The sequence below is a fragment of the Alligator mississippiensis genome, chromosome 12, assembly GCF_030867095.1.
Source record: "Alligator mississippiensis isolate rAllMis1 chromosome 12, rAllMis1, whole genome shotgun sequence".
Classification (NCBI taxonomy): Eukaryota; Metazoa; Chordata; order Crocodylia; family Alligatoridae; genus Alligator; species Alligator mississippiensis.
In genome coordinates, this window is record NC_081835.1 from 49,019,337 (window position 1) to 49,035,346 (window position 16,010).

Here is a 16,010-nt window from a genome sequence, read left to right on the forward strand (position 1 = left end):
TGGTTGAGGCAGGATGAAATTAATCTTCCAGGATATGCATAAAGCCATTAATTTTTGCCTTCTGCTCTGCCTCAAGTGCTCATTTGTCACCAAGATATTCAACACAGATAATGCTTTGAAACATATTAGGGGCTTGGTGGGTTTAGTATCAGTTTAGGTAGGTTCCTAGCACTTACTTATACTCAAAAAGTCCAGCAAAAATCCTTCACTGGAGCAGTCAAATTCTAAGAAATGACCTAACTGCAATGGAGCCCTCAGTGCCAAGCTAGACAGGACTTCTGATTTTTTTCCCCTCTGCTTGTTACTCCTTAGAAAGGTGTGGCAGGAAGTAAGTTGGGCAACCAGAGCAGCAGTGAGGGCTGTCTCCCAGCAACTTTTAAAAGCAATTGCTAGTCACCATGTAACCTAGACACAAAGAGCCCAATTCATCCCTGGTGCTACTCCAGTGTACTAGGTGCTGTTCTACCAGGAAGGACTGTGGGCCAAGACATTCAATACTTCATGAACTAATGAAAGACCTCCCACCTTGTTTGGTAGGACTGTGGGAGCTTCCCTCTGTGATGCATCCAACTTGGAAGCTGTGGCACCTTACATGCTCTGTACTCAGCACAGCTCCATGTTTAAGGGCTCTGTGGCTGCTGAGACAGACAGCCATGTTGTGTTCTCTCCCTGTGACAGACAGCACGGTGCCATACCATACTCCCTCACAGAGGCTACTTTTACCTTTTGTATTTGTGGTGAATTCTTCATCTAAGAAACCATCTATGTGCCACTGGTGGACAGAGAAATGGTGCACATGCCCAGGCCAACCCACATGTGAGGCTGAGGACTTGCTGTAACAATAGGATGCACTGGCAAAGTAAGAAGTAGTTCATTCTCCTAGCCTCCTGGTGCAGGAAAAAACTAATCATTTTAAAGATTAAGATAGAACAATTTATGGAAGAGATTGTATAAAACAGTGTGTGTTGTAGCAGGGGGCTGAACTCAATCCCCCAAGAGGTCACTGCCTGTCCTGCATTCCACAAACAGACAACAGAGCAAGCTCCTAAGACCCTATGGAGAAGGCATCCTAGACCCCAAGCACACCAGGAGATTTTTCTGGACAGCCAAGAGCTATATGACACGGCAATTTGGAGACGATACAAGAACACCATGCAGGAACCCACAAACTGCTGTGAAGGCAACTGCTGTCAGCAACCAGCCTGAAATTGCTCCTGAGGGCAGTCAGTCTCCTGGATGACCCATGCTATCTTGGGCACTGTCATCTTACCTTAAGTCTTCTGAACACACACTATATTCTTAGTCTGTAGCAATTCAGTGATTCATTAAACTGCTGTTTCTCTCGCTCAAGTGGTCAATGAAAAGGTGTCATAAGCCAGGAGAGCAGGGTGTTTTCCTGAATGACAAAACGAAACAGAACTTAGTTGAAGGCCATAATAAAGGCCAAACACAGCAAACAGGGCTGAGTTTCTAAAGACTGTGGTATCAAGGACCTTTCCAGACCAAATTATAATAATGCTGTTGTACCTTTCACAGTGATCAACCATACCTTGCCGCACCACAAGGAAATAGTCCTTCCTAGCCTGTAAGATGGGGTCAGAACTTGTGACATAGGCCCCTGCTATACATTACATATATTACTCAGTTAGCTGATTAATCACACAGTACATTTAGACTGGACACATGTGCAAAGACCAGCCGCACATGCAAAGTAACTGTCACACAATTAATGAGTTAACTGTGCAATAAATTTAGACTAGTCATGCACGGAGTAATTATCACACTATAAAAATTACTAGTATCCAGCTATAAGAAGAGCCAACCAGCTACAAAGTTAGTGCCTGAAAATGTGTAACAACTCTACAGCTGGTTTCTATCCAGCTTACATTTGAACATGTAGCAGAACTCATAGACATGGGGTCCCATCAATAACTCCTACACAATACAGAAACCCTACCCATACAAGGTCATCAATAACCCCTGTACATGGTCAGCAGCCCTACCTTAATGCCATTGCTGATCTCCGTGACAACAACGGTGGTTTTTAACCTACTAACACCAAAGTGGTTAGCTACTAGGAGTGGCAGAAGGCAATGTCCACACACTGTACCATGCTGGGGGAAAGCTTATCAAGTACTCTATCCAGCAGGCTCTTGTGTAAGAGGCCTGTACTCACTGGGTGCATCTATACATCCAGAGGTATCCACTTGCAGCAGTACAAATAGCGGCAGCACAAATTTGTGCCACAGGTTTGTGCCTCAGTGCACATACCTGAACATGCACTTTGGTGCAGGGCAAATTGTGCCACTTTGGGCAAACTGACCTTGCCCAGCTCCTCTTGGATCTTCAGTCAGGGGGAGCTGGAGGCTGGGGTCAACCACTGTGCTGGCCCTAGCAGTATAAAAAGGTGCCCTAGAAAGCAACTCAGGGCTACTTGTCCTCAGAAGCTTCTCAGATCTGGGAAGTTGGTGTCTGGGGACACTAACCCCCTGGACTGCTGCAGCACGCCTGACCTAGAGTGGCCCCTATACCCTGTACCCACTGCAGCAGTCTGGCACCTGCCTGGCTGTGACCTGCCACCCTCAAGAGCATCTGCCCCCTCAGACCTGTGGCCCCACAGCTGTGCACCTGCCAGACCTGGTTGGGGACTGCATAGCAGCCTAGGCTGTGGTGTGTGTGCTCCAGCAGAGCTGTCTGCACCTCTGGGCCAGCTGCCAGCAGGCTGTGACTGCACAGCAGCACCACTGCATCCAGGCAGCTCAGTCTGGGGTCAAAGTCATCCACCTGGAGGCAACACCACAGTACATATCCCACATCAGCACTGCAGCATGTCCTGTGTAATGCACGTGAATCCTGGGGAGAGGTCTTTGAGCCCCAGTGAATGGAGAAGGCTCACCATATAGCACAGCACATCCAACAACAGCCAAAGCAGGGCTAGCCAGCCAGGAACAATACCGCAGGTGAAGACCACCTTTTCAGGTAGTGGCACATGGGACCCAAAGTGCGTGCTACCATCACCGCCCACTTGCAGGCCCACCCCCTGGATAAGGAACCGGCCTTCTCACCACTGGCACTAGGCCACCTGCCCAGGGGCCTCCATCCCCACCCACTGCCAGGACCACAGCAACATAGGCAGTGTGGCTGTAGTGAAATCAAAAGCAACCGTATTCCCCTTCCCTCTCCCCAAAACTTCCCCAGCACCAACGTGCCCACAGTACCCTATACGAAACCTTCACTATGCCACCGCCATTCACCCGGGCCCCTCTGATGCGCAGACCCAAGCAAAACCAGAAAGGCATGAAAACTATTTACATGTGTACCAGGAGGAAAACAGAGGGTCTGAGGGTTAGGGGAAACACCAGGGGAGGAGGCACAGGGAAGAAGGACTCAGGGGTTGCTGGCCCTTCACCCTGAGCCAGGCCTTGGGCCTGGGTCAGACCACCCCATGTGTGGGAGCCACGCCAATGTGGCTGGGGCCCCAGTTGTTCTGGGAGGAGGGCGGGTGCTCCTCCTTGGGCAGCTGTGGCAGGTAGGCCTGGGACCAGGAGTGGGGGACACAGGACTGGTGCTCCTTGAGGGCCATAGCAGGCCCATGGGGCCTGCTTGGGTGCCAGCTGCACCAGCAGCCACCTAACCTGCTCCCAGCCAGGCCCTGCCCTTGGTGTTGGGGGTGTGGGCTGGCCAAAGGGGCCAGGTGGCTGTGGTGGGGCTGGCACAGGCTGGGGTGCAGCACGAGGAGTGGCCAGGGCGGGGATGGCAGCTAGGAGCTACTCCATGACCTTGCACTCCTGCGCGATGGCAGTATCTACAGAGGTTCACAGTGGGCACAGCTCCTCAAAGCTGTCCCAGGCGAGCTGCTGCTCCTCTCGTATCTCGCCAACCAGCTGCTGAAGGGCCACCCTCCCAGCCTGTGCCTCCTCCAGGGTCAGGGTCTGGTCACAGTGGAAGTGGCGGAGCTTGTGCAGGACCTGGGCGCGAATGTCCTGAGACTCCTGGTGGCATGCCTGCTCTGTCCAGAGCACCTGGTCCTGCACACTGCCCTGTTGGGCGCATCGCTCCAAGCACAGGCGGTGCACCTGGACAGCCCCTGGAGTCTGCAACAGTGGCCAGGCAGGTCCCAGGCACTGGGCAGCAGCCTCTCCCCTGGCAGATGGGCTGTCTGTAGAGAGAGCGAATGGAGGGCCATCTTCAGCTACAGCAATATGGCATGTGGCAAGAACAGGCCTCTGCGAGGGTCTCAGGGAATAGCCTCACTCTGAAGCGCAGGGCTAGGCAGACAGCCCCCAAACCAGAGCAGCGTGGGCCCTGCACCCTGACAAGGACTACACCCATCCTGGGGTCTGCCCATCCTCTCTTGGTGTGTGTCCAGGCCAACAGGGCCCCTCCTCTGCCTGTGGCCTCCGCGGGGCCTCGCCTGGAAAGATCCTTCCCAGGGACAAGCGCCCCCCTACCAGGATAGATGCGGTCTTCCAGGACACCCAGGCCCTCAGCCACTGGCCCCAGTAGGTGCAAGCTGGGGCCTAACAGGCACGTGGCTCCGACAATGCCACCACCTCCCCCTTGCTCTCATGGCCAGGACAGCTCCATCCAGCTGGGAGTGCTGGCAAGGGGGGAGGCTGTCCTGCCCTTGCTGGGAAGGGGGCCCCTGCATGGCAGGGGAGTTGGAGTTGTGAGAGGAGGGAGAGGGGTGGCAGAGACAGACTTAGGGTGCATGCAGGGCCCCAGAAGAAGTGACCCAGGAGAGAAGGGAGTTGCAGGGAGGTGGTGGGGGGAGGCTCCCAGTTCCCCATGTCCTGTGCTGCCGGCTCAGCTGGGAGACCTTGTTCCTGGGCCCTGGGTTGGAGCTGGGGCCAGACCAGGTCTCTGATGGGGGTGAGGGCTGGTGCTGAGGCTGCCAGGGTGTGGCCTCCGCCCACCTGGCCGACACCCTGGGCTGGTCCTCAGGCTCTCTGCTCTTGCTGCTGTCCCGCAGGAGGCAGGGGTCCTGTTGCTGCGGGCCCACCTCAGGCCTGGCTGTAGCACCAGGTCTGGCCTGCAGTGTTCATCCTTCACTGCTGTCGCTCCCAGCATGGCTGGGCAGTGGTGGTGTAGCAGGCCTGGAGGTGGGCTCTGCCTCCGGGAACTCCGGCTGGGTCACCAGGCTGGGTGCCACTGGCTGCACTCCCCCCCGGTGGTGAAGGAGTGCTGGGGGGACTTGGTGGCTGCAGACCTCATAGTAGGGCATAGTGGTTTGCCCCACCCCCTAGTGCCAGTTGGCATCATAGACAGCATGAAACTGCCCTCATCCAGCACTGCTGCCAGGTTTTGCAGTGCCCCCACTCTGCCATCTGGGCAGCAATTACCTGATACATGTGTTCATCGAAGCAGGCCATGGCAAGCCGCTGCTGTGTGTCCTCCTGGCCCCAAATGACCAGGAGGTCAGTCACTTTGTTGGCTGTCCAGTTTAGTCCCTGGTACCAGGCCTGGGCAGCCTCCTCCAGCCGGATCCCCACATCTGCCTTACTGCACTCAGCCATGATCCCCGCCACCGCCTCTGGGGCTTCCTGCCACTGTGTCTGGGCTGCAACTGAGACCTGGGTAGCTCAGTCTCCAGGGCATGGGGACAGATGGCCTACATGCCCAGCTGCAAGGTAGCCCAGCTGGTTCTGGGTGCCTGTCTGTGTCCAGGACAGGCCCTGGATGCCAGGCAGGCTCCACAGCAGGCAACTGAGAGACTTGATGCATTTCTATTTGCTCCAACACACCAGGCCGAAGGCTGTAGCAGCAGAGGCACTCAGCAATAACAGAGACACTTTGGCTGGCAGCCAGAGTGTTTCCTTGAAGGACCAAGCCTCCGTTTGTTATAGTGCACACTCCTGAACTGTACTTTGCCCTGCTTTTTTTTTTTTTTAACTGTTTTTTTGTTTGTTTGTTTGTTTGTTTGTTTTATATATCAGGAAATCCTAGTATCAAATTTTGGCACCATGCTGCAAATGTGCAGCATGGTACACAGTTGTATATGCACTGCATGTGGTTTACGATACCTCAAACAGGCTTGCGGTGCCTCAAACCACACGTGCACATGCATGCTTGTCTGGGCGTGCCCACTGTGTTCAAAAATGAAAGTGGCCATGGGTGCTGTGCTTTGCACTGCAGTCAGTGCTGTGGCTAGTGTGACCTAGGTGTCCTGGTCAATAGGTACCTTTCCTCCCACTGCTCTGGATCTTGACATGACTGAAGTGCCTCCTTGCAGCCCTGAGTCAGGTGTCCTATGTCCCAAAGAGGGACAAGCATTCAGAAACACACCTGAGCCTTTCAGTCCTATTGGCTAGCTGCAGGTTCCTCCCTGCTCAGCACTCTGGATTGCCCTTTGGAGGCAACTGCCTCACTGCTGCCTGTACAGGGAGTCTGTTGACTTGGATTGCTCTCCTGAGGCAAGGCACATAACTCCTAGTCACTGTGATGCCTAAGTGGAGGCACCTACAAGCATGATTTGAACCTGGCCCCAAGTGACTGCCCAAAGCCACACAGGGCAATAAATCCCAGTCAGCTGAGTCTCAAACCTCTGCCTTAAATAAAAGCCCTCCTAGATCATCAGTCTCTGTGAACTCCTTTAATGACCACAAGCAAGTGGCTCCCACAACACCTACACCTGTCAGAGAGATTTAAACATAAACAAGAAGCACTCTGAAATTCCTGGCGGAGGCACAAGAAGTCTTTTAAACACATTACAATACAACTCAGTTCATTTAGGGCATTACATACAAAGGAAGATCCTTCTGAAGTACGAATGTCCACTGAAATTCATCATTGTTCTTTGCCTGCTCCATAACGGCATGTGAGCGGTAATTCTCAATAACAGACCTATCACAGGTTCCTTTGAGGTTAAGATGGGAGTTAAGCAAGGCTGCGTTATCCCTTCAGCACTCTTTTCAGTATTTCTTACTGTCATGCTACATCTGACCACCAACAAGCTTCCAGTTGGAGTGGAGCTAAACTACCGAATGGATGGTATAATGTTGAATCTCAGCCGACTCCAAGCCAAAATCAAGATTACCCTGACCTCAGTCATCAAGCTCCAGTATACTGATGATGCTCTAGTGTGTGCTCACTTGGAAGCAGACCTTCAGGCAACCATCAATGTCTTACCAAGGCATACAAGAAATTGGGATTGACAACATTCAAAAGACTAAGGTCCTCCATCAACAAGCTCTTAATGAGCAGTCCCCAGCTCTGGTCATTCAGATTCATGGTGAGAGTCTGGAGAACACTGAGTATTTCCCATACCTCGGAAGCCACCTCTCACAGAAGGCTAACATCAATGAAGAAATCCAACATCGCCTCAAAGTTCAAATGTGAAAGTGCAGCTTTCGGATGCCTGAGAAAATGGGTATTCAAAGATTGCAACATCAGATCCAAAACCAATCTCATGGTTTGTCAAGCAGGTGTGATCCCCACCTTACTGTACAGAGATGAGAGATGGACAACTTAGAGGAGATACCTCAAGTCACTGGAGAAATACCATCAACACTGCCTGCAGAAGATCCTTCAAATCCAGCAGGAAGACTGACATGCCAACACTGGTGTCCTCTCGCAAGCAAACATCACAAGCATTGAGGTGATGATCATCCAACATCAGTTTTGCTGGGCCAGCTACATCATCCAGATGTCCAACTCCAGATTCCCAAAACAAGTTTTATTTTCCCAGTTCAGTCAAGGCATACACTTAAGAGGAGGGCAGAGAAAGGGCTTCAAGGACGTCCTCAAGGTCAACTTGAAAAAACACAACATCAACATCAGCTCCTGGGAGACTGTTGCCCAGGACTGCCTGAAATAGAGGAAGACTCTGTTGCAAGGATTTTAGTACTTTGCAACTGAATGATGACAACAGGAGACAGAAAAGCAGGAGCGGCAGAAACAGTGTCAGACCGAATCAAGAATCCAGAGCCACTAGCCCAGCAGGGAAACGCGCCCACGTTGCAGCAGACCCCGTCTATCCCAGATGGGCCTAGTCCGCCGTCTGCATTCAGACCCGCAGATAAGACAATCATCCTTGACTACGAGGGACTGCGGAGGATGATGATGACTGCTCATTTCAGTTGAAGACATCTGGATGATGTAGCTGGCACAACAAAGTTGATGTTGGACGATCATCACCCTGATGTTTGTGTTGTTTGCTTGTCCACTCATTTCACACTGGCTCCCCCGCACTGCCATTCATCATCGGGCTACAACGCTGACACGGCCCCTACCGCCAAAGGCTGACAGTAAAAGGGGCAGGATGGTTTCTGGGTGCCAGCCCCAGCAGTGCCACGTCCTGCTGAGTCCCTTTCAGTGCATGAAGACCCAGGCCACTGAGCTCCTCGCCGTGACAGCATCGCTGCGCGGTGCCGCTTGGCGCAGGCCAGCCCGGAGGAGCAGACTCCTGCGGGAGCGGTCCCCCCGCGGGGCCGGGCCGGGCCGGGCTTGCTCGGGCAGAGCCGGCGGGCGGGGACAGCGCGGGCCGCGCCCCCAGCCGCGGCGCCGGGCGCCTGGAGCCGGCGGGATGGGCCGGGCGCGGGCAGGTGAGTGCGGGGCGGCGGAGGCGGATGGCGGTGCCGCAGCCCCGGGCCCAGCCGGCTCTGGGCGGCGGCTGCTGCCTGCCCCGGCTCCCGAGCCGCCGTCCTAGAGGGGCAAAGCTGAGCGGGGCCGGGGGCTGCAAACTGCGGGGAGCCTCCCCGGCGGAAACACCTGTCGGGGCAGCCCCGGAGCAGAGGGAGAAACAGCAGCCCCAGGCGGCTTGTGTGAAACAAAGGCCTTCTTATTGTGCCCGGGTACCAGGGGATGGGAGACCCCAGGCCTCAGGGTGCTCCCCGGTTTGGACAAATGTCCAGCTCATCCTCTGAACACACTGCCACGCGTTCAGGGTCGCGCCGTCCCGATAGACAACGCTCTTCGCTGGGCGCCGTCCAAGGAGCCTCTTGAGATGCCAAAGCATTGCACCGGGTTCTCCCCAGGTGGTCGCATCGCCAGAGCTGTTCTGTAAATAGTCGCGCCTGTGCGTCAGGAGATGGAGGGGCGAAACCTAGTTTAAGATCTTTTAATTGCATTATTAAAGAGGGGGGCGGGTGATCTTGGCAGACGTGGGAGCATCCTGATTATTCTTGAAAAATCTGATGATTTGGTCCTTTGAATTGCTCCTCCCTGCTTCCCCTTTCTGTTTTCATTCTCTCTGCCACAAGCACATGCAAGTCCCAGTACAGGTTTCCCTCGCTTTATGCGGGTTCTGTATGTGTGAATTCACTCTGATGCAATGACCCTTTTTATACCAAAAATTCATTGTTCATTCACTCTTATGCTTTTGGTTTGGTGGAAGCCCACAGTCAGCTGCTTTGTGCGGTGCATTGTGGGAGCAACACGCACCAAAATATAGTCTCCTGCGTGGATCTGTGCTTCTTGCTCGTTGCCTGCGAACTGTGTTTCTGTAGTTGCCATCCTTGTTATGGCTTCTAAGCATCCCGCTAGCTTAACATTCACCACCAACTTGTGTGCAGTGGCTGGCGATGCATAGGGGGTCCACAGGGGTGCACATGCACCCCCTGAGAGCACTGGTGCCTCCCTGACAGGCCTCGCTCCCTGCTTAGGCGACAGGCAGCAGGGGCAGGCAGGAATGCCAGTGTCCCCCCTGTAAGCACTGGCTGGGGAGTGAGAGTGCTGGGTGTAGCACCACAGCTGCTTTCGGGAGCACCACAGTTGCAGCGCAATTGGCTGCCAGGAGGACCTCCCCCCCAGTTGCTGACTGGTCACTGGGGGGGCATGCCCCCCATGACTAAGGTGGCACCAGTCACCCATGCTTGTGTGCACTGTCTGCTGTTGGTGAGTACCAAAATTGTCTTGTAAAAGTGGTAGAAATGGGTCTGGGGGTCAGTACAGTCGAGGTCTTGGAACATATCCCTATTTGCTACATTGTAAAGTGGGTTCCCTTTATGCGAATTCAAGTTGTGCCATTTTCCAGGAACACATGGACAGCATAAAGCGAGGGAAACCTACAATTGCAAATAAACCCCAAAGAGATCTGCTTGATCAAATGCCTTCTGTCTCTGTGCACAGTTCATCCACTGTGTCTGTATATATATATATTTTTTTAAAATCACTCCAGTGCTCAAAAGGGAATTGGGACTCATAATAGAGATGATATCTTTTATCAAGAGCCAACAAGATTTTTGCAAAAAAAAATTCTTTAATTGCAAGCTTTAGGGCACAAACACCCTTCATCAGGCATTGGAGAAAAGATTGTAAAAGTTCTCCTGGGTAGAAATGAAAGTTCATATTTCATAGGATTTCACAGACAAGTCAATAGATGGAAAACTATTGTATAGTTTTTTTATAGTTGAATTATATAATTTTTTAAATAGTTTTAAAAAATCTATTGTATAGATGAAAAACCAATGCTCAAATAGTTTTCCGTGGGGAGAGAATAAACAACATGTGGTGGATGTTAATTGTGTCCTTTAATATATGACTGGAAGGCACTGGGACGCTGAGGGGATGAGGGATAAACTGAAATACCGGGCTTGATCCTGTAATGAAGTTTCATTTTGTGTTTTGCACAATGGCTGCTGCTCTTGATGGTGTTAGTGTGTGGGTTTCAGGTCAGAGTCACTGCAGGCTGAGAAAATACAACCTCTTGTTTAAATGCAAATATGTTCTGCTGTTAGGAACAATTTAGGAAACAGATTAGTGTATCTTAAGCAATACATATTGGAAGGGGGGAAGGGAAATCCCCTGCTATGAAATTCAGCCTTTTTGAAGCATGCTTTTTGTATGAATCAGTTACCTTCTGATCCCAACACAACACTTTGCTCTAACAGCATTTCACAAGAGTGACCAACTTACACACGAAAAGAGTAATAAAGTTGCCTGGGAAAGGGGGCCCAGTAGAGAGATTTCTAAATAACTTATGGCTTGCGCAAGGAGTGATATGACTTGGAAACTTTCTGTTCTTGTTAAGTGTTCAGAGTTGAAGAACCACAACAGATTTCTGCAGCAGGCTAGCGACAAGGAAACAGAATCTAGGCCCAAGGATATACACTTCCTGTTTTCCCTGCATACCCGTTTTTCCTCAAAGTCCCAGATTCCTTCTTTGCTAGTCCACTTAAAATGTAAAGGTAGTTAAGTGTGAAAAACTAAAGGTAATGGGGAAAAAAATGACCAAGTTGACCAAGAAAGTAGTTGCGAATGAGAATGATCTAGTAGGTTTATTGTAAAAATCTTTTAACAATGTAGAACGACATGGTCTATTTACTAACAGTACTTAAGCACTATTATTATTTGACATCAGATTGAGGTAGTTCCTGCCCCAGGGATTTTACAATCTGCACCCCCTCTTCAAAGCACTATGCAAACTTCCAGTAAAGAACACTACGGTTGCTCTATTTTCTCCCTTCCTTCCAGCTTCCTGTTTTATGCTGATAATTTTAGTAATTGCAGTTTCACTTTTAACTGCAAGTCTAGAAAAGAACAAGGGTTAAATTCTGCATTGTATTTCAGACCTGACAAAGCATATCTGTATTCAGAAGCTTGTTTAATTTTATCTGAACTACATAGTTGGGCCAGTAAAAGATATCACCCTACGAAATCCTTGCCTCTTGCATTATATTTCAGAAGCAGCCTTCCTTTGCTGAGATAAATTACATTTATTCCTACAGAGCTGAAATAATTTGCAAACTCAATTTCAGTCTGATGGAAAAATTAAATTACCAAATTATCACAGTCCCTGAACTCCTAAGATTGGGTATCCTTTAAATCTTTTCAGTGTATAAACACATGGATAGAACAAGACCAGCTTAACTAGGTATTACTTACTGCTAATCTCAAAGGACAGCAAAGTAAAATTAGAAATGGAATATTTTCTGGAATGCAAGTCCACTCAAACCTACAGCTTCTAGCATTTGTTTTTCAGGCTTTGGTGATCAATGACTGTAAGGCTGATGTATTTTTTTTGCTATGACAGATAGCTGTTTGTGAATTTTCAGTGATTGCCTGACAGAGAAGATGGGAACTCTAGCACAGACTAACATAAATCCAATTAGAGCATTCCCAGCTGAGAGGAATCCAATTACTGTACGTGGTAATTCACTGCCATTGACACTGACCTGTGGACAACTGTTCCTCCCCTTACAACTGATGTGCACAGCTGGAGACACCGTCCCAGAGATGAATCCCCCCCACCAGGCTGCACTAATGTTTGTCATTAGCCTGCTGCATTGTGTTGTGTTGTGTTGGGTAATATTATGTGTGATGCAGGTGCCTACTTGCTGAGGGGAAAAGGTCCTTTCTTGGGTGCCTTATCATGTGAGTCACTGTGGTCTCAACTTAATTAAGCTTACTTAAACCTCCTGAACAACCACTTGCTTTTTCACCTGGTTTCTCTTTAAATGGAGGTTTTTGTGTTGTTCTCAAGGAGCCTGGATGGATGAAGGGGTTGGTAGTGGAACATAGAGACTTATTTCTAAGCCTAGCTCATATCTATTCCAGGCTGGTGGTTATCAAAACATCCTTGTCTGAGACTACACTTGCTTGAGTTGCCTCCGTAAAATAAGTTGGTAGGAGTCTGCATCACCAGACCTAGAAACTGGCACAGCCAGGCATCTAGGGAGAGTGACGCTTAAAGATTTATAGACTGGATAAGGGTGGTGAAGTCCTTCATATCAGGACTGAGTTACACAGGTAAGGGCATTCAGAACATGTATCCCGAGCTGCACCACTCTGTGGACAAAGGGTATTATTGTTTCTGGGCTGCTAGCTTGGCACCTTGCTTGTGCACAGAATCCATTTTAATACAAAAAGGCAACAGTAAAACCAAGCAGATAAATGCAGCTCTGTGTAACCAAGGGAGAACATGTGCCCCTTCCATATGGACTCACAGGCCATGAACCTGGGCATTTACAAAAAAGGCAGTGACAGCATGGCTGAGAAAGCAGCCTTCCTGTTTTGCCTCCAAAAGCCATGGGAGCAGTCAGGGAGACAGAGGGGAAGAGAAATGCTGGGACGCTTACAAATGGGGCTGCAGTGACAGTGCAGTATTATTGATGTCCGGTTCAATGTGTGCAAAGATCAGAACTAAGATTTACTTGTCCAGTAACATAACCTCTCCTCACACCCCAGCTCATCTCCTGCCAGGGAATGCCTGAGATGCTGAGCACAATTCACTGCATTGCCAGAGCTGCTTTCATATGCAATACCATGGGGAAACTGCAGAGTAAGATCAACCACAGCACCTCCAAATACAGGTACACCCATCCTGTGTGAATGACAGCTCTATAAGAAGTTAATCAAGTCTATTAGCCATTTTTTTGACAGGGCAGCTAGTGATTATGTGTAATCATTGGGGTTTTATTGGTTATCTAAACTGACTTTTCTTTTTGCCTCCCAGCTCTGACTGAAATCCCTACCTGTCTCTCTAAGCAGTGACTGTGGACAAGCACGACCAACATTTGTACTTACTCATGAATAGCCTTGAATGCCAGAAGCTGCCTCAGTGGAAGGGAGGGTGTCTGGTCACGGTGTGACATCTACCCTAGTCTTTAGAGAGTCATTGGCTTCCACCTGAATAATTATTAGACAAGTAAAATGGACCTTGGCTTTCTAGCTCCTGTGAAGAATGCACCTCCTCTGTCAGGCAGACAAGGTTGTTTGTGTGAATCTGATATCTTTTATTAGACCAACTTAAATAGTTGGAAAAAAAAATTTAGCAAGCTTTTGGGTTTAAAAACCCTTTGTCAGGCTGAGGAAGTCTCTGCAGTTGGTGTGTGCTCTTCCTGGATGGAAGGAATAGTAAAAAAGCCAGAGGCTGGGCTGGTATGCATACAAAACAGGCAGTCAGTGAAAATGTAAATTGAGGAGTCAGTGGGTGAGAGACAGGCTAGGTGGTGGGGGGGAAGAGAAAAGGAAGATGAATGTAGCAGTTAAATAGTGGAGAGGTACCTGGGGAGTCAGATGTCAGGCAGGTTATAATGTGTCATAAATCCAATGTCTATATGTAGTCCATGATTTGACAACCTGCACCCCTCCTCTGTCAGGCACTGCATTTTAGGCTACCTAGCAAACAGAGCATGTAAGAGAAAGTGTACATTTAGTACTACTGCTGCAGCTTAATTTCTAATGATGCAGGCAGAGTACTAGTGCCCACACTGTGACACAGCTGTTACTTGCTTTTCATAGGTATTAGCTGGGATGGAGGGATAATTCTAGCAAGTGCCAGGAAGCAACAAATCCTTATTTTTCAGTATTGGTAGAGGAAGGCTGTTGGTGCCACCACAGAGGCAATTAGAGAGAGAATTTCAAATGAGATTTTGCCCATTAACCTCCAGGGAAATGGAGAGTATCCCTTACAACTGGATGATCTAGATCTGTATCCAAGTATTTAGAATCATAGAAAATTTGGGTTGGAAGAGATCTCAGGAGGTCATCTAATTCAACCCCCTGCTCAAAGCAGGATCATCCACCACTAGATCATTCCAGCCAAGGCTTTGTTGAGCAGGGACTTAAAAACCTCCAAGGATGGAGATTCCACTACCCCTTTAGGTAACCCATTCCAGTGCTTCGCCACCCTCCTAGTGAGAGAGCTTTTCCTAATATCCAACCTAAACTTCCCTTGCTGCAACTTGAGACCATTGCTGCTTGCTCTGTCATCTGCCACCACTGAGAACAGTCTAGCTCCATCCTCTTTGGAAACCCCCCTTCAAGTAGTTAAAGGCTGCTATTAAGCCTCTTCTCGGTGTTATCTTCTCCAGACTAAATAAACCCAGTTCCCTCAGCATCTCCTCATAAATTATGTGCCCCAGCCCCCCTAACCTTTTCCATTACCCTCCACTGGACTCTATCCAACTTGTCCACTATTTCTGTAGTGGCCCAAAACTGGTTATAGTACTCCAGATGTGGCCTTACCAGTATAGAATAGAGAGGAATAATCACTTCCCTTGACCTGCTGGCAACACACCTACTAATGCAGCCCAGTATGCCATTAGCCTTCTTTGCAACAAGGGCACGCTGTTGACTCATATCCATCTTACTGTCCACTGTAATCCCCAGGTCCCTTTCTGCAGAGCTGCTGCTTGGCCAGTTGGTCCCAAGCCTGTCGTGGTACATGGGATTGTTCCACCCTAAGTACAGGACTTTATACTTGTCTTTGTTGAACCTCATGAGATTTCTTTTGACCCAATCCTCCAATTAGTCTAGATCATTCTGAATCCTAACCCTACCCTCCACTGTATCTACTACACTCCCCCAATTTGGTGTCACCTGAGAACTTGCTTAAGGTACAATCCATCCCATCTTCCAGATCGTTAATGAAGATATTGAACAAAACCAGCCCCAGAACTGACCCCTGGTGCACTCCACTTTATACCAGCTGCCAACTAGACATCAAGCCATTAATCACTACCTATTGAGCCTGATGATTCAGCCAGTTTTCTATCCACCTTAAAGTCCATTCATCCAACCCATACTTCCTCAGGTTGCTTCCAAGAATGCTGTGGGAGATCATATCAAAAGCCATGCTAAAGTCAAGGTATATCATGTCCACTACTTTTCCTGCATCCACAGAGCCAGTTATCTCATCATTGAAGGCAATCAGGTTGGTGATGCATGACTTGCCCTTGGCTGTTCCTAACCACCTTCTTCTCCTCCAAATGCTTAGAAATAGATTATTTAAGGACCTGCTCCATGATTTTTGGGGGGATTGAGGTGAGGCTGACTGATCTGTAGTTCCTTGGATCCTCCTTTTTCCCTTACTTAAAGATGGGCACTATATTTGCCCTTTTCCAATCATCTGGGGCCTCCCCCAATTGCCACGAGTTTTCAAAGGTAATGGCCAGTAGCTCTGTAATCACATTAGCCAACTCCCTCAGCACTCTCAAATGCATTGTATCCAGCCCCATTGACTTGCACATGTCCAGCTTTTCTAAATACTTCCTAACCTTTTCTTTCTCCACTGAGGGCTGCTCACCTTCTCCCCAAACAGTGCTACCTGATGCAGTAGTCTGGAAGCT

General features: G+C 49.5%; 1 protein-coding gene across 3 annotated transcripts in view; it reads left to right on the forward strand.

Moving 5' to 3' along the window:
• Positions 1-8,359: 8,359 nt before the first annotated feature.
• WDR31 (WD repeat domain 31) overlaps positions 8,360-16,010 on the forward strand; it is a 32,609-nt gene continuing 24,958 nt past the window's right edge. For 2 of the 3 annotated variants that reach the window (XM_019475650.2, XM_019475649.2), the window contains exon 1: positions 13,160-13,250. Coding sequence is in view for 1 of the 3 variants with exons in the window: in XM_014602668.3 (XP_014458154.2) it covers positions 13,144-13,250 (107 nt within the window). In the remaining 2 variants the exon portion in view is untranslated. Of the gene's footprint in view, positions 8,544-13,125; positions 13,251-16,010 lie in introns of those variants that run through there. The other variant, XM_014602668.3, reaches the window with a different exon arrangement.